The sequence below is a fragment of the Anabrus simplex genome, chromosome 6 (genome assembly GCF_040414725.1).
Source record: "Anabrus simplex isolate iqAnaSimp1 chromosome 6, ASM4041472v1, whole genome shotgun sequence".
Classification (NCBI taxonomy): domain Eukaryota; kingdom Metazoa; phylum Arthropoda; class Insecta; order Orthoptera; family Tettigoniidae; genus Anabrus; species Anabrus simplex.
In genome coordinates this window covers 269,649,988-269,669,232 of record NC_090270.1, presented here as the reverse complement: position 1 = coordinate 269,669,232, position 19,245 = coordinate 269,649,988, and the positions used below count along the sequence as shown (strand labels likewise).

General features: G+C 37.1%; 1 protein-coding gene across 1 annotated transcript in view; it reads right to left on the bottom strand.

The window, feature by feature from the left end:
* LOC136876441 (ATPase family AAA domain-containing protein 2) overlaps positions 1-19,245 on the bottom strand; it is a 456,642-nt gene that overhangs the window by 318,116 nt on the left and 119,281 nt on the right. Inside the window, exon 7 of the mRNA XM_067150416.2 lies at positions 10,225-10,312. Coding sequence (XP_067006517.2) covers positions 10,225-10,312 — 88 coding nt within the window. The remainder of the gene's footprint in view (positions 1-10,224; positions 10,313-19,245) is intronic.

Genomic DNA, 19,245 nt, shown 5'->3' with positions numbered 1-19,245 from the left:
TAAAATAAAAAGTTTGCCGGTAAAATCCGAAGATAATACCAGAATTTATTTCCATGCACACCATATTTACGAAATTCTAGACGAAATATGAAGGAGATAAAATGCGATAGGATTCACCTTGGGATTGCATGGAAGAAAAGCGAAGGTTTCTTTAGGAAACACAATTTAAAACACGCTAACATTTGAAATAAACTACCACTGAATTAGACGATCATAAGCTACCACAGACATACTGGTAATCTGTATATAGCATACAAACTGATGTCACATTTGTCATTATAAAGCAAAATAATAGTACAAGAAGGCTTTGCAACTAAGAGGAAGATGCTAATAATATTATCTTTGAATGTGGTTTACATGCATGCACACGAGATCAACGTAATGGTTGCCTGGTAGTCTTCAGTAAGAATTAAGTACAACCTAAGGTAGGAGAGTGAACATATGTCAGTGAAGTGTTACTTTAGAGATATTTCGGTTAATTTTCTATAAGCCTTGCCAAAGATAGGGAGTTTTGATGAAACTGCGAGCATAGCTTGCAGCAGCCGAAATTACACTCAGACCACGCTGCGGGTATAGCCCGTAGTAAGGTTTGACAATTCACTAAAAATTGAAAACGAGCTATGCACGCATTCTGGTGGTTACATCGTGTTTCTTCATGTATTAGTTACAAGGGTATTTAAGCAGATGTCAGTATTATATGTCTAAGTCAGAGAATTTACGATATTTTCGATCAGCATGCATCAGTAGATGTTGTCACTCAGTGAGCTCTGAGACATGGTTTCTCACAGCAAACATGTGCTTGACGAAAGTGATATTTTCGATATTTCATGATATATTATAAGTTTATGCGCAAATTAACATACTACTGACATATGAATTCGAACCAACTTCTTACATTTCATTGTGACTGAAGCATATTTTACGGCCTAGTGCATGTTCCCGCGTATTTCATATTTGCGTGAATACGTAACATTGTCTACATATTAGTAAAGTTGTCTGTTTAGAAGACTTTATTTTCTCTTTCTCAGAAGTCTTTTGTGGTAAATTAAACAATTTTACATTTAAGTAACTTTTGACAAAATTTATCAATTAAAAGTAAAATTTCATAAGAGCTCCTATTTTCATTATTGTAATTAAAACTATTATTATTGAAAAATTATTTTTATATCGTACTCATAATCGTTGTTGTTCTGTAATTGCAATGCACATTTTATATTAGCAAAATAGTGGGCCGCAACTGGTGGAGAAGCCTCATTTGCCGAACCATAGCTTAAGATGGAACAACGTGGAATATGTATGTATGTATGTATGTAGCGTAAATATAACAGTATTTCAGAAAACTGTACCTGCATAATTATCCATCAGACTTTTTCCCCATTTGCAAAACATGGTATAATATATAAACAATTTTAATATCTCAAGTTAACATGATACAAACAGCTTTTTTTCAAAACTAGATGCTCGAACAAGTACAAAGAAAAAAGAATCATGCAAATACCTCATACAGGTACAGAGATATGTTTTAAAGTCGCCCAGTCCAGACTGGAATGGGTTAAGTAACACAAATGTGCATCAAGGTTAAACTGAATGGTAGTAATGATGTTTAAATAGGGAATAATCCATATTACGTAACAAGTGGCAAGTTGGTAATAAACTTACGAGCAAATAATGGATGTTGATCATCAAAAATAATTCCAATAATCTATAATTAACACTCATATGGCAATTTTGAAGAGTATTAAAAATTATGTATATGATTTAAACTGATTTAAGCTAAATAACAGGATGTTAATAGGATATACAATTTTGGTGTCTTCTTTATGACAGCCTATCACTAATGAGGAATTAGAAATTTCATCCATGGTATTCCCTATCAACTTGCAGTTAAATGATTGAATTTTATGAGGTGATAAGACATAATTGGAACCTGACAAAGCTACTGAATCTACTTAGGGTAATTTAAGATATTTTCAGGGAAGATATTTTGAATACAATTGTTTATGATTAATTATATATTTTTTAAATATATCATGGTAGGTAGCCATTGGAAGCTACATATTTGAAACTGATCTTATTCTGTATATGCCTGATTGAACAAGATTTAATTGAATTCATATGATGAAAAGATATAAAATAATTGTTCCTAGTATAAAAATCAATTTTTTATATATATATTTTGAGATTTTTAAAGATTTCAGACATTTCATTCAAATAATTTACTTTTGACATGACAAGCTCTTCAATGTTCAGTTCAATAATAAAACACCTAGGTCTAGGAGATGTGAAAAGCAATTTGTGTTAAGACAGGGTAATTTTATTTAAAGAAGATTTATTGAGATGAATTATTTAATTACTTACAAAATCAAAAGCTTAGACAGAAGCTGATATTAATTTTTTTTTACTGAAGGCTATGACAATTAGAACTGAAAAAGATGATATTAGACCAGTGCTGAAAGAGATATATTATTGTAAATATTGATGAATATTCGAGCCTCAGATCTAATTTATCCATCGCATTCTATATTTTTGAATAAATAACTTTTAACTTATCATTATTGTTATTTATAGATTATAGTATTAGTATATAAAATAATATGAAAACATAGCTGATAAAAATTTGCTGATTCTGCGGTCCATTTTAAGCTGAAACGTCCGTGAAACTTCTCTGGCGTAAATGGAAGTGTTGTATTGAATAACTCTGTCAAATTCACGTAAAAAATTGTATATTTGATTTAATCCCTGGGATGTTCACCGACACTAGCTGTGGATTTTCCTTCGATGCTGCCAGATTTGGACTCAGAATGGCGCAGTAAATTCAGAAAATTTCTAGAAATCTGCCCATCTGAATATGCCATCTCTATGTCAAAATCCTTACAAACAGCAACTTCGGCCTTAAGCGTCAACATTTTTTCCATTAGTAATACAAAATTACTAAGAAATACATAAGCATCAGCATTTGAAGATTGATACAAACTAACAATTATCAAATTCTGATCAACCAGCTTCACACAACTAAATTCTCCCTCTAATTACACACAGTATTGAATTAAATCAATCTTTACAAATTTAAAAACACACTGTAACTAAAATCCCAGCTCCTCCATTACCCGTTGTAATAACCATATTATGTTTTTACAATGATGATTAAAATATGCCCTTGTTGGTGAATATTCTAAAATTGCACTTTAAAAGTGTAATGTGCCGGGTGAATGCAAAGTCCAGATACTTCTATTGAGTTCTAAATTTCAAGTGCATCTTCAGGTAGAGAATTGAAAGTTAAACATTGGCTTGAGGTCCAATATTTCTGATACAGAAATTAAATGTAGACCATACAACATTCTTATAATATAATGGATTCTTGATATGGTGAGAGGAAAATTCCCAATCCAAGTTGGAATCAATAGAACTCGATGATGAAAAAGTTGGAATTAATGCGAGATATTTTAAAGGAAGGGAATGGCGAAAAACAAGAAAACAATGAGTACTCACCTTGCGCGGAATGTAACGACCTGACTGGTAGAGTGCAACTAAGGGAATGAGAATGGCATGGAATGAAGAGGAGAAGAAAGTTTGTGAAGGGAGGAGCAAACCGGTGGGGCGGGTGACGTGCCAAGGGAGGGGCGGGGAAATGGAAAGTGGCTTAAAGCGGGGACAACAGGTGGGGAAATGATCGTGATTGTATCGGCGGAGGACCTTTAATTAACTTAAAGATTTTTGATCCGCGAAATGGTTTTTTCTGAAATAGGTAATGAATAAATAAAATAAAATTAGACTTTTCCGTTATTTCATTAAGGTTATAGTTAGCATTAAAGTACTGGTCCACATGTATATAAAAGTTGTTATATTAAGCAGACGGCCCTTGTTAGCTATTTCAAGAATGTTCCTGTCTAGTTCAATATTTGTGAATTTATGATTGAAATCGACCATATGTGAGTCAATACCTGAAAATGTATTATATTTGACTGCATTGATGTGTTCCAAATATATTAAAACCTCTTCCAGTTTGTCCTACAAAAGAAATATTAGTGCAGGAGTTACATTTGTGCCTGTATACACCTGATTTTGCGTACCTGTTGACCTTGTTGATGGGTGACGTGTTATGTAGAATGAGAGTACTGTTATTATTGGTTTGAATGCTATTTTTACGTCTTTTTTCTTGAAAATATTAGTGATCTTAGGAATTTTGTTATTAAAAGTGAAAGTGGAAAAGGATTTGTATTTAGGTAGTTCTTTCTTAAGTGTTGTTTTGGGACAAAATTTATGTTTATTGATAATACTTTCTATAACGTGGCTACCGAAGCCGTTGAATTTTGCTATACGGTACCGTGAATAGTATTCAATTCAATGGAAAGATCTTTCTTGGTCATGGTATGTAGAATGCTCGATGAACTAGGCTATTATATGTTGCTCTTTTGTGAGGTTGGGGGTGAGCTGAATCTTGATGAATAGTAACTGCGGATTGGGTGGGTTTTCTATCAATTTTATAGGTTAAAGAATCTGGATGTCTTATGATGGTTAGATCTAGAAAGTTAATCTTTTAATCTGTTTCCGACTCCAGAGTAAATTTGATATGGGAGTCGATGCTATTTAGTCCCTGAAGGGTGGTGGGAGTGTCTGTTGATTTTTCATTTATAATTGCTAGAACATCATCAACATACCTGGCCCAGAAGAGGATATTATCAAATTTGTTGTTAATTTCAGTGTGCACAAGGAAATAAAAGTAAATTTCTGCAAGAATACCTGAGGCCTGTGAACCCATTGCCAGACCGTTCTGTTGGTAGATGATGCCATTGAACGTGAAACAGTTGTTTACGACCAATTTAAGTAACATACCGTATTTCACGGCATAATCGTCGCCACCGCGTAATCGTCGCATCCTTTATTTTCAATACAAAAATCGGACTTTAAACCTTTCATTACATAATCGTCGCACGTCCAAATTTTGTTCACTAATCTGGTTAAAAGGTAAATGGAAATGCAACGCAAGTTGCACATGAATGCGCAATTTAAATACGCGTATGGTTTATGGGCAATTTGGCAACACAGTCACATCTGCGACATGTTGCACAATGTATAAATAAATAATACCGGTATATGTACGACGCATGGCTTACCGGTAGACTATCGGCAGTTTGACAACGTGGTCGCGAGACAGTGTACTGTTTATTCACCACCTACATATTATGCTTACCGGTAGGCTATCGGCAGTTTGACAACGTGGTCGCAAGACAGTGTACTATTTATTCACCACCTACATATTATGAGTTCCCATTTGAAATACGTAAGGCTGTAAGTTATCGCTTATCGGCAACGTCGCCAGGAAATACCGGCTAGGTACGTTGAATGGACCTCGAACCAGCCCTCAGATACAGGTAAAATTCCCTGACCTGGCCGTGAATTGAACCCGAGGCCTCCGTGTAAGAGGCAAGCACGCTACCCCTACACCATGGGGCCGGCTCCTGTGTTATTGCGCACAAAGTGAAATCCAAGACGATAACGCAGATTTCCACGGAATTATTCAGCCGAATTACTTACGATGTCTCAGTTGTCATCGCTAGACTCTTATCTTACTACTACGTCATAAGTGTCCGGGCATGGGATGAAAACTTTTATCCAAGCAGTCAAGATAATTATTATCCAATGCTATTAAAGTTTTATTTTATAAACTCGTCAGTAATGTAATGTACAATCATCAATAACTGGGAAGAAATATTAACCTAATTACCGTATGTTTAAAAGAAATTGAAAAAAATGAATGTTTGTTACTGACGTCTCGGAATACAGTCAACTATACAGTAGATTTACACCACGCTAGCTAGAGCTCCGGTTTGCAAGCTTTGCGCAAGCGCAGTAGTGTGTCGCAACCAACGAGCTAAACTGATAAATTGTTGCATGCTTCCTCGCTGCCTAACAGTATTGGCTGCTCTGGAATGGACAGATCACAGATGCATTTATTTGTTTCAGATTTACGTGATTACTGTAGACATGTGTGCGTGAGAATTTAAGTTTTAAATTTGTGTTTTGGGTGTTTGCAGAAATAATTTGTTTTAATAGTGAACAATTACGTAAAGTCATTTATATCGCAAAACATTAACATGTGAAGCATTTATAAGCGATTATGGGTAAATATACAAACTATTCTGCGGGCTTCAAGCAAAGCGTAATTGCCTTCGCTGAACAGCACGGGAACAGAGCTGCAGAAAGAAAATTTTCTGTGAGTGAAAAGTTGGTGCGTGACTGGCGGAAAGTAAAAAACAAGCTAAAAAGCACAAACCCTTCTAGACGCACGTTTAGAGGTCCTAAAACAGGGAAATTTCCTATAATTGGCGAAGAAGTGTTTAGGTACGTCAGTGAAATACGTAACAATGGCTGCAGTGTATCATATGAAATGTTACAAATTAAGGGACAGGAGATAGCGCGCAAAACAACATACCGGTAACTCAGTTTAAGGCGACTCGTGGGTGGATTAAGGGGTTCATGCGACGAAACAATCTGTCAGTGCGAAGGAGAACAACACTAAGCCAAAAGTTGCCTGCTGATTACACGGACAAGATTGTAAATTTTCACCGATTTGTCATACGTTTGCGCAAGGAAACTTCGTACTTGCTTTCTCAAATCGGTAATGCCGATTAGACTCCAATCTTTTTTGATATGCCTCGCAACAGCACTATTGCGCTAAAAGGATCACGGAGTGTATTAATGAAAACCAGCGGTAGTGAGAAGTTGCGATGCATGGCAATGCTAGCCATTACAGCTGACGGGAGAAAGTTGCCGCCTTACATCATTTTCAAGAGGAAAACGATGCCTAAGAATATACAGTTTCCCCGTGGAATTCATGTACGAGTGCAACCAAAGGGTTGGATGGACGTAGAACTCATGCTGGACTGGGTTAAAACTGTGTGGAATAGAAGACCTGGTGCACTACTAAAACAACCAGCTCTGCTTGTTTTAGATAGTTTCCGAGGTCACCTCGTGAACGAAGTGAAGCAAATTCTCACTACAAATAAGACACGACAGACAGTCATTCCTGGTGGCCTAACATCTGCTTTGCAGCCACTAGACGTATGTGTTAATAAACCCTTTAAAGACCACTTACGTCGATTTTACAACGAGTGGATGATGAGCGGCGATCAGCAATTGACGCCCGCCGGAAATATCAGGCGTCCACCCTTGGACTTGTTGTGCTCGTGGGTGAAGAAGAGTTGGGATCTTATACCACCTGAACTAGTCTCCAAGAGCTTCAAAAGGACTGGGATTTCGAATGCACTAGACGGTTCCGAAGATGACGCAGTGTGGCAGGGAGACGAAGAATCTGATACTGGTATTAACAGAGGCGAGGACGGCGCATCAGATAGCGAAACTTGCGATAGCGACACCGAAGATTTGGAATAAATTGCGTACCGGTAAGTCCGCATTTCACAACAAAGCGATAATTTTTTGCAAGTGTAATATTTCAACTTTAATACTCAAATTAATGACAAATTAACTTAATACGTTCATTTTTATTTTCAGGTTGGAAAAACGTTCGCCGAATTGTTGTGAAAAATTATGAATTTTGTTTTAGACTATTTTAATTATTTTGATGTATAAACGCGAGTATTACGTGCATCTTAAATTTGTATCAAATACAATTTAGTTATAAATACATTTTTTGAGTAATACAAATACTGGTATTAAATATTCATCGTATAATGGTCGCACCTATAATTTTTTTCGAAAATTTTGGTATAAAAAGTGCGACGATTATGCCGTGAAATACGGTAATATCATCTTGAATCTCTAATTTACGGAAGTGACTATTTTTGTTCAGGTTATTTTCAATGATGGGAATTAACTTGGAAATTTGTATGCTGGGGTACATGTTTATAATATCAAAAGAGTGGAGAGAATAATCAGGTTGCATGCTGAACTTATTGAGCTGATTGCAGAAACGATAACTAGTTTTAAACTTTAGACAACGTCTAAAATGAGCACGGTCTTCCATTGCATAAACAATGTTCAATCAATGTTTAACTAGACATAGCTTAAAGTTTCAATACTGGTTTGAAAATGATGATAGAAGTGTCTTTAATGCAACTCTTTGCTTGTCGCAACCAATGAAATTCGTCCGTACGCGCACCGAATGCCAGTTAGCTGTTTGTCTTCCTACACATTACTCAAATATGGCTAAGCATGAGAATGACTTGCCCACAGATAAGAGTATCGCTTTCGGTGGAAATTAAATCTCATATTATTGACACTAAGAGACACGCCACCGTACGGGGAAGTGTAGCTTTGCTTATAGCGTTGTTACAGTGAGTGTAATCTACTCATAAATACAGTAGCTTGGACGAAGAGAGGATGAAGTAATAGTAATGTGTAACCGAGTGTGTTGTACGAGCCATATAGATGTAGCTTGCATTCTGAAGATCATAGGTTCGAAATGCATTATCGGCAGCCCTGAAGATTGTTTTCCGTAGTTTCCTTATTTTCACAACAAGCAAATACTAGGGCTGTTATTATCGACACAGCTCTTCTTCTCCAGTCCTCTTTAAACAATCACCACCATCACCATCACTTGCCTTTTCCTATCTGATAGTTGGTGAAAACTTATATGATTATATATATATAAAACCCATACAACCTACTTTTTAGTTTTCATTATTATGTGTGTTTACTTGGCAGTAAATATAAACGAATCCCTCCCAGTTGATGTATGTGACAGCCCTCTGAAGATCGGGACACGTAATTCTGATATGAATGTAGTAGAAGTGTCCCACAATTACATGGAAATTACCCCCATGTATATAATGAAATATATCACTTGCCAAGCATTGTATTCAAGTTGACAATTGCCAAACTGTCCCTTTGTCAGTCTCAAGAAGCAAGTCTCTCGTAAAGCGAAACCTTATTTTAAGATCTATCTCCCGTATATGTCAAACGAATTGCTGCGATTTAGCAGCGGGCAACCCACAGAGAGGCCGGCGGACTAACCTTTCTTCCTGGAATCGTCTCAACATGATAATACAAATTATATATTTCATGGTATATTGTGATTCAGTGCACTCATCTGAGGTTAAACAGTGCTCTCGGCAGTGTTTAAACATGACCGGTTAAACATCGGTTTTAGACAGTGTCTAAGTGATAAATAACGTCTCTGCAATGCGGCAGCCGTACTTAGGCATTGTTTAACCATAGACATCGTCTAAATACCGTTTCTGCAATCGGCCCATTTAGTTTATCTATTAATTCATGTGTGTTTTTAATGGACTTCTTAGATAAGAACTGGTAGTTATTCCTTAAGAACCTTTGGATAAATTGCGATATTATGCTGCTCTTCAAGCACCTTGCTTCATTTAAATGACTGATCTTCGACGACTTCTGGATTTTAGGATCTTACATCACATCGTGCTAATCCCTATAGTGTTATAGTGCTTCCTGAACTGCTTTTAGTGAAAGATCCTTTACGTATTGTTTTCCTATACATTGTTTTATATTTTTATTTAATCGGCTGATGATGTCCCAGAATTGTGATCGAAACCGGTACCGCTTTTAATCAGATATGAATATAAAATTTACATTTCTTATTTCCCTTGTATCAAATAGGTTGAACCACTTTATTTCTTGTTTCAATTTAAGTTAGGTTAGATGACACTGTTTGAATAACAAAACTAACGTTTGCCACAGAAGCCACTGGAGTGATACTACTCCAATTTTTCAGAATGAAATTTAACATACGTGTTCATGTTATCTCGGAATTAGAAAAATAACGAATAAGCTGTAGTATGTAAATCTGCGAAAACGCAAGTTTTGAACAAACTGCATACTAATTTTAATGTGTGTGGTGTTCCCCCGACCCGATTTTTTTTTTTTACAAAAAATAACTGACTTAACGACAATTTGCTATAGCGAGTACATTTTCTGCCGTTATGAATTCTCGCTATAACAGACTTCTACTGTACTTTCCCTAAGCATACAAAGTGCATTACAAGTGAAAACCTTCAATCTGGACAAAACAGAGTCATTCCTAAATAAAACTGACAATTTTAGCACGACCTCTTATTTGTCCACGACAAACTTCAAGCTACTGAGTTATTCACACCTTGTGCAAGTATGTTACAGACTCCAACTCACAAATGAAATGGTAGTGAGGGAGCAAATAATTAACACCAACATCACCAACATAGCATTTCCTCACCCAAGATATCTTCTACCATTCGTATTCCTTAAGAAGACTCAGCATACCTAGTAGTTTCTGAGAGCTGGGCTTGGCCATCAGATTCTGGGGTTGCCTGCGGGGCCGTTTCACACGTGTGTACATGTCCTCATAACTCTGTAACAGTAACAACTCCCCTTGGATTACCAAGACGTTTAAAAAACATAGGGTTACAAGTAAAAATGATCCCCTTCCAACAAATCTCACTAAAACTGTGCTGCATTATAATCAAACTAATGTCATATGGTATAGAAAAGGAAGTGTGGTAATACTACAGCTCACTGGTTCAGTGCAGACTGTCACTAAACCCATTCTCCAATGAAAGATGACAAGGTAACATACAGCAAAACCACGACAACAGAGCATAATTTTGAAGTATTTTCTTACAATCATCCTTCTTCTCCCATTTCCTTTTCATTTTCTGTGAATATTACTGCAAGTAACATAGGGAGGACAGAGCGGTTTTGGAATAAAACTGGACTACGACAAGGAAGTGTGCCGTCACCAACGTTATTCATAATGGTTATGGACAACTTTGTGAGGAAGACACAGATAAAATGGGAACAGGGAGCCAAAGCTAATACTGTTTGCAGATGGTGATGTGATGTGAGGAGCAAATAAAGAGGAAGTACAAGGGCAATTCAATATACTGAGCGAAATTGTTGAAAATTGTGGAAAGAAAATCAGGATGGAAAAGAATAAGACAATGGTGTTGGCTAGAGGAGAAAGGGAAAGGAAAGAAATTATAAAAATAAAAGGACAAAACCTTGAAATTGTGGAAAGCTTCAAGTACTTGGGAAGCGAACTAATGCAAGGCTAAACGTGGAAATCAGTAGGATTCAACAGGGAAATTCAATCTACCAGCAAAAGAAACCTGGTGTGGAGGAAAGAAGTATCAATGAAGTATAAAGATGTGATGGATAAGATATACTACTGCCCAATACCGACATATGCAGCGGAGGTTGGACACTGACAAAAAGACAGGAGAATAAAATCCAGGCCGGTGAAATGAAATTTTAAAGAAGTATGACAGGAAAGACAAAGGAAGGAGTAAGAAATGACATCATGAAGGAAATCGGAGTACAAAATCTTCATTAGAATTGAGACTAAGGTGGTTGAAAATGACCAAGAAATCTGAATTGGAACAGAGTTAAGGAGGAATAATAGTGGTCGGATAGAGGAAGTTTGAAATGGATGATCATCATAAACAGGTAAGCCTACCCAGAATGAAGCAAAAACTAGCTGGCTGTGATTCTGTAGACATGAAGGATGATTTTATGATGTATGAACCCCTTTCAAATTTGCTCAACAAGAGAACCAGTATTGGAACAACTTCAAATAGCAAAAGACTGAACTAGGATCCAATTGAGCAACTTAGGCTTAGAAAGCCAACACTCTACCAGGCTCATTGTTAAATCTTAATCTCTGCTAAAGATTTCTGTGCACTGTAAAAATATACACAATGCTGTGAAAAACATCAACGCACAAACTACTATTGGCTGCTATGTTGATATTAATGTCAGCCTTATTTATGACCACATTCCAATCACCTCGAGAAGGATGAACTGATTAACATATTGGGTTTCAATCTTTCTTATGGACAAAATTATAACTTAAATTTTCCCTCAAAAATTTGCAGCCATTTTTAATTCTACAACATATCATCTAGTAACCTCCTTCATTAATAGTATTAATCTAGACATTTCAGGCATTATGTCATTCTATCCTTAAAAATTTGAACTTAATTTTTAATTCAAGTCCAGTATCTGTTAAAATTATCATCTTTGATTTTTATTTTAAATAATATTCCTCATTTTAAATTGTTATAATTGAGAGTAGGAATGTATCCAGTAGGCTTGAATCCCAGCCAAATCATGTTGGATTTTTGAAAAAAAAAAATGCCTGTGGTTCAGATTCCACATAAAAATGGAGGTCGTGTGGCCATCATCATCATCACCACCACCACCACCACCATTTCCTTGCTCCAGCAAACAGGGTGTGGTTGTGTACGAGCCTCCTCCAGTTTGTCCTATCCATCCACAGATGCTGCTCATATATGAGACGCCAGTTCACATCTCTAATTTCAACGTCCTTCAATATCACTTTTTCCCAAACATCGCGAGGTCTTCCTCATGGTCTCTTCCCAGGAACACTGTGGTCAACGTTATGTTCGAGGAGTCCTGTGAGGGTTCATTCTTTCCATGTGACAATTCCATTGCAATCTGTTCACTTCTAGAGTCTCCACCAAGCTTCTTTCCAATCCAAGCTGTTGTTGGATATCCACATTCCTTATTTTATCAATTTTTGATGTTTGTAGACAAGAACGGAGGAACTTCATTTCTGTTGCCTGAAGACGACTCTGTTGGTCCAGTAAGTGTTGCTGCTTCCAGGCCGTATGTCATTATAGGTACTAGATATATTTTGTACAAGCTGATCTTAGAAACTAACGGACAGGTTTCATCCCAAAGTATATGATGTACAGCGTGATGGAATTAGGAAGCTTTCTGTATACTGTTCCTAATTTCTTGATTTATAGTATTGTCTAATGACAGAACACTACCTAAATACTGGAAGTTGTCTACAACATTCATCTCCTCATCTCCAATTATTTAGACGAACAGTTGGAGAGTTTCTACTCATCACCAAGTCAACTGTCTTCGTTTTGCTGATTTTGAGACTTAAGGTTGTAAAAGCTTCATGCCAGAGATCTAGTCTAGTTTGTACTTCCGCTTCTGTCTCACCCCATACCATTACATCATCAGCAAAAACCAGGGCATTAGTTGTTGGATCCCTTTTTTAACCGCTTTTAAAACTTCATCCGTTATGTTTATGAAGAGAAGTGGTGAAAGACAACTTCCTTGCTGGACTCCACTCTTCGTTTTGAACCAATCTGACCTTCCATCCTGGACCCGGACACAACACTTGGTTTCATCTTATAATTGTACTTGTGCTATGAGGTCATTGAGCACTTTCTTATGCCTGAAACATTCCCATATATGCTTGTGTGGTACATGGTCATATGCTTTCTCGAAGTCCAAAAAAACAGTTTTAAGTGTTTTACCTTTCTCCCAATACTTATCACAGAGCATTCTGGTGTCAAAAATGAGGTCTATAGTTGATCTATGAGGTCTAAATCCATGTTGTTCCTCCTCAAGCATAGGTTCAACATATTTTCTAATCCTCCTCTCAAGGATGGATTCGTAGATGTTGGGTATTACATTCTCTTTCCAGATTCTATTTAGTACCCTGTACATCCGCTGCTGTCCAACCTCTCCTAGTGCTTTGATCATCTCAACACTTAATTCATCTGATCCAGTTGATGTGGTGTTTTTCAGCTTAGATATTGCTGTGTCTACTTCCAACCATGTCAGAGTAGTGGTATTTGTGCTGCCAAAATCATAAGGTTCGTCGTCTAATGGACTGACATTTTCATAACAGTTCAGCAAAGTTTCAAAGAGTCTTTGGAACTCCTGTAATATTTTGGTCTTATCCCTAGTCACCTCACCATTAGGAAGTTCTACAGATTGGATAATTCATATTGAGTTGTTCTATTCTTAACAATACTGTATAACAGTTTTTTATTTCCATCCTGTGTTATTTTGGTAGCCAGATCTTCATTGCATTTCTGCTTTTCAGCTACAACCAACTGCTTGACCTGTAATTTTTTCTTTCTGTGAAGTGACAGCTTCTCCTTTATTTCATGTTGATCTCACCATGTTCTTGCTTGAGACAAGGATCTTCTTGCACAGTTTCTGTCATTGATAGCCCTTTTAATATCATCATTCCAACTGGCAGTTTCTTTAGGTTTTCTTATTTGACTCTGTCGTCCACATACTTTTTCTGCTGTAACAACCGCAATCTTCTTTAGAGTATCCCATTCTTCATTTACCAATATCAGTTCTTATCTCGGCAACAACCTGCCTGAATTCTTCCTTTACACTTGGCTCGGTTAGTCGTCTTTGGTGTCCAGTCACCTCAATCTACAAGCCAGCAGGTTGTACTCATATTAATCCCTGAATACAGAGCTGCCTCTTCTGCCATATCCACCGTGCCAAAGTCCACCTTCTCCGCTGTAGAAGTCGTTGAGATCTTCACTCGTAACCCTGAGCTGGGACCTTTATCAGATGTCACACACCAGGTCAGTGTGCTCTGGGACTCACATAGGCAAGGGCGCCACTCCCTAGGTAGGACTGCCTCCGAAAAGGGTCCCTACGTGCTACCTAATCGTGTGGCCATAATCACAATAACAGTCATGTACAACTACAAGCCTGCTTTTTTTTTAAAGATACCAGAGCATTGTTACAACACAGATCTCTTATTCCTTTGTCTGCGAATTCAATTTCCTTGTTACAAGACAGAACTCTTATTGTTTTGTTTGGGAATTTTCTCTCCATGTATTTATGTACATAGAACCTGCAAAACACAGTCAAATCCATATGCGTAACACACTTTGCACCCGTGACCCCGGAGGTGTGGGAAAAACGAGAGAAGAAGAGGGAGATGAAATAGAATTAAAACTATACGCGATATTACATCAGGTTTTAACTGCCCATTTGTTCACAGAAGTTCTAATCCCTCTCAACCAAACAGTTTTCTGTATCACAGTTTCAATCCGGATAAGACGTATCTAAGAATAAGCCGGCAGTTTTCCATATTTCCACAAGATGGTTATGAACTAATCATCATCATCCTCCTCCTCCTCTCCCCTTATCCAGATCCTGCTGCGTCGGGGCATTTATGACACATCTCCACCTTCCTCTCTGCTTCCATCATTCCTCTTCCACCATTTTGTCCCAGTCCAAGTTTATTTTTGCACTCCACTTTACTGAATTGATCTACCTTGTCCTAACTTTCCCCCTCGGAATTCTTTTTTCCTCCAGCCTCCTTACATGCCCAAACCATCTTAGTTCTTTCATTTAGGTTTTCCATTCGGATCTCCCTTCTCATATCTTCATTTCTAAATCTGTCTTTCCTTGCCTTTCCTATCATACTTCTAAGATATTTCACTTGAATTCTACTCTCCTCCCTACTTGCAATAGTCCAGGTCTCAGCTGCATAAGTGAATATGGGCACATAATACATTGTGTACATTCTTTTTACATTTCCTTGGTACTTCCTTATTCCAGACAAGGTTTCTTACACAATGGTAAAGTGCTTTGACCTGTTGCATCCTTTGGCTAATCTCCATGTCCAGCCTTGTATTCTCCATTAATTCACACTCTAGGCATTTTAAACTGTCAACAATTTCGAGGCTTTGACCACCAATTTTCACAATGCCTTCCCCTTGTCTTTCTCCTCTTGATATCACCATGGTCTTTTTTTTTCTTGCACTGATTTTCAAATGAAATTTTACTGGAGAATAAATGTGTGTTCAGATAGGGTCAACAGCAAATGACATGAAAGTTTTAACAAATGCAATTTTTTTTTTTTTTTGCTATTGGCTTCATTTTGCACCGACACAGTAGGTCTTATGGTGACGATGGGACAGGAAAGGGCTAGGAGTGGGAAGGAAGCGGCCGTGGCCTTAATTAAGGTACAGCCCCAGCATTTGCCTGGTGTGAAAATGGGAAACCACGGAAAACCATCTTCAGGGCTGCCAATAGTGGGGTTTGAAGACCCACTATCTCCCGAATACTGGATACTGGCTGCACTTAAGTGACTGCAGCTATCGAGCTCGGTAAATGCAGATGTTATGATATGGGAAGAAAAAGATAAAAAATTGGAAGAACAACTAAATATCTGGCAGAGGGCAACTGAAGTTTAACGTAAAGTGAAATAATGAAAATCAGTAGAGAAAACAGGAAAATAAAGAGTGTTCAGTGTAATGGGAAAATTCTTAAAGAAGTACAGTACAGAAATACCTAGCAAGTAAGCTAACTGGGAAAGGAAACACTAAGGAATTTTTTTTGGAGAGGATAGGAAATTGCTCAAAATTTTATTACTGTTTATCAGACATAATTAGAAATTCGAAATTACTAACCAATGCAAAAATCATGATATATATATCATATTATTTGATAATATTGACCGATGATCAGAATGTTGGACTTGGACAAAAAATTATCTCGGTAGATCACAAGCGACGGAGATGTACTTTCCGCAGGTTCTTGGGTAAAACAAGGAGGGACAAGATAAGAAATGAAACAGTACAAACCACACTACAAATCAACCCCCTAAAAGAAAATATAGAGAGAAATAGGCTGAAATGGTTTGGCTACGTCAGAGGAATAGGACGAGAAAAGTTACTAAGAAGAGCTCAGGAATGGACAGAATCTGGAAAAAGACCAATTGGATGGTGTTAGGCATCACTTGACCAAGCACCAAAAGCAGATTGAGATACTGTATTGACACAAACCCAAAATCCTTTGTATTAATTCATATTTCCTTTTAAATGTGAGGTATTATACACCAAAATGAAGATAAAAACATAAATTTTCTTAATGCATTCAATTTGGGGATATTTCAAGTATATCGTTGTAATCTGAGATAATGTTGCTTGGCCACTTGATGCTTTATTGCGGTTACATTCGTTTTTGTTTTGCATCACGTGACCAACAAATAAAATTATCATGGAGTGATCGATTTGACTTTTAAAAATTCAGTGAAGCATAAAATATGGTACTTGTTAACTAATTTTATTACTTATTTAACTACAGGATTAAATTATACGTAACAGCATGCAACATGACATAGAAAAAACATGAGTTTTAGAATATACATTAGTATAGATATTACACCGTTAGATCATAGTATTAAGGCATCATAAACACAGTTTCTTGAAGTGTAATATAATGCAGGATATTAAGAATTTGAGTTCAAAATCCATATTTCCACGTTAAAACCCATCTATATCATCGTCTATTCCAGGATCACTAAACAAGCGCTTATACAAAGGCTTAGCATCATTGGGAATTAGCTCCATGAGAGAGCGCAGGTCGTTAAGTTTCGCTTCTGAAACTGGTTTTTCGTTGGGCCATAACAGTGAGCGGACCCTGTAGAGCTGAACCATTTTCATTCTGAAGCCACGGCCAACTGTAGATTTCTTAATGTTCACTTGAACGGTGCGTTCTGCATCAAAATGCATTTTGGAGAAAATGCTAAAAAGTTTATCTTCCTTCAAGTCTATTTCTCTCACATGCAGCCAGTTTACCTTCTCACTGTTTGTGCCTGCTTCCTGTTTACAATGTGCTTCTCCAGATGAACTGTACTATGAAAATCCGGTCCGGTCATTCTGTCCACAACAAGCAGGTTCTTCTTTCGGCACATCTTCATTACATTTGTGTAGTCTTCGGTGGTATAGAGGCGCTGCTGAAATTTGTAAGCATGTTCTACATCTCCAAATTCGCTGTTGTTACGGAGGAAGCTATGGCCTGGAAATAAAAATATTTGTGTAATCTTTTCAATGGTAGGGTGTTGTTCCAAAACTGTATTCAGAATTAGAACAATCTTTATATTACGATTCTGGCCTCCGCAAGAATCTGACCACAATATGACTTCTTTGGCATTGTGCATGTTTTCCATGAGATGCCTGTAAAAGCAGGATCCAACCTCCTGAACCCCTCGTCCTGCTTTTCCTTCCAACCAGACATAACAATGACCTTTATTACCTTTCCCAATATGAATTCCTAAGTTATATAACCACAACTGGTGCTTGTAAAAAAAAAAAAAACATTTGTGGGAATATGGGACAACGGCAGTGTTTTTTCAAGGTCAAAACGAAACTTTTCCAGTTTTTTATCCAACTTCGATTTTTCCATATCGGAGGATTTTAGTTTCTGGGCGTATGCCGCAGGGAAGAACACCTGTGCGGGAATCTTCTACGCGGGAACCTACGTTTAGCATCACACGACCAAGTGACTGCACGCTTGTCGAGTGGTCATTTGATGCGTAATTCAGACTCAAAAATGGTGGTTGGTCACTTGATGCAAAACTTCAATTTAATGATTGAGAGGTTGGCGTTAGGTCAAAATTCATTTCCCGCGAAATCATATTGAGAATAAAAGTCTGAACAATAACCTATGTAAAGTTTACACCTTTAGTTACCAGATGGTGCAATAACCTAAAAAAAATCCATTTTGGCGCTTGGTCAATTGATGCATAACACCATCCTATTCGAAGACCACGAACAAGATGGAAGGATCAGGTGGATGACTTAAATTGGAGAGGACTACAATAGGAGACAGTGATGAACAATAGACAGTGTGAAAAAAGAGAAGATTGGAAGAGGCTTTTTGAACAACCTGTATAAGCAAAAACGTATCAGGAAAAAGAAGACAAGTGATATTACCTAGATTGACACACGAGAAAGACAGTTGAAGTATCTTACAACAGATTTTCATACAGAAAAATAAAAATTCACACACAATAAATGTAATTAATCCTCAGTCAAAGAATTACCAGCTTAACAGCACTCTTTAATGTGATTATCATGTTGCTCTTTAACTTGTCTACCATAGTGATAACAGCAATTCTAACAAGAAAATATAACCCTGGCTGAGATATCACACTTCCTGTTCTGTACACTATGCAACTTTTTAAAAATATACTGAGAATAAGTCATCTCTCTACTTTAAAATCAGATATAGCAGGCTGAGAAAGCATAAAACAAGAGCAAGACAAAATAGACCAGTGTTGCCAGGTCTTCCGAAATTTCAGGAGGTCTTCCAATATTTTTTCAACACACCAGAAAACCCGAAAAGACAAAAAAAATTCCCGAAATTTCTTCTAATCCAAATTTAAGGAAAATTAATAATAATGACTAATGGTACATAATACGTTTGTAGATATCACTCCTTAGGTACTTCCCCACATTCATTTTAGGCTCGAATTACGCAATCTTTCCCATCTTATTGAACTCGAAACTCATGCTTGACGGCATCATTCGAAGGGAAATCCCCAAACCACATATAGAAGAAAAAATCTGCATCCTGCCACGACTTCAAAAGTGGCACACAATTTCTACGCCTGACGAATAACTACATCTACAGGAACAGTGGGGAGAAGAAGAATAGTGTGGTCAGAGAGTACGGGTGAGTGAAATCTTGTATTTT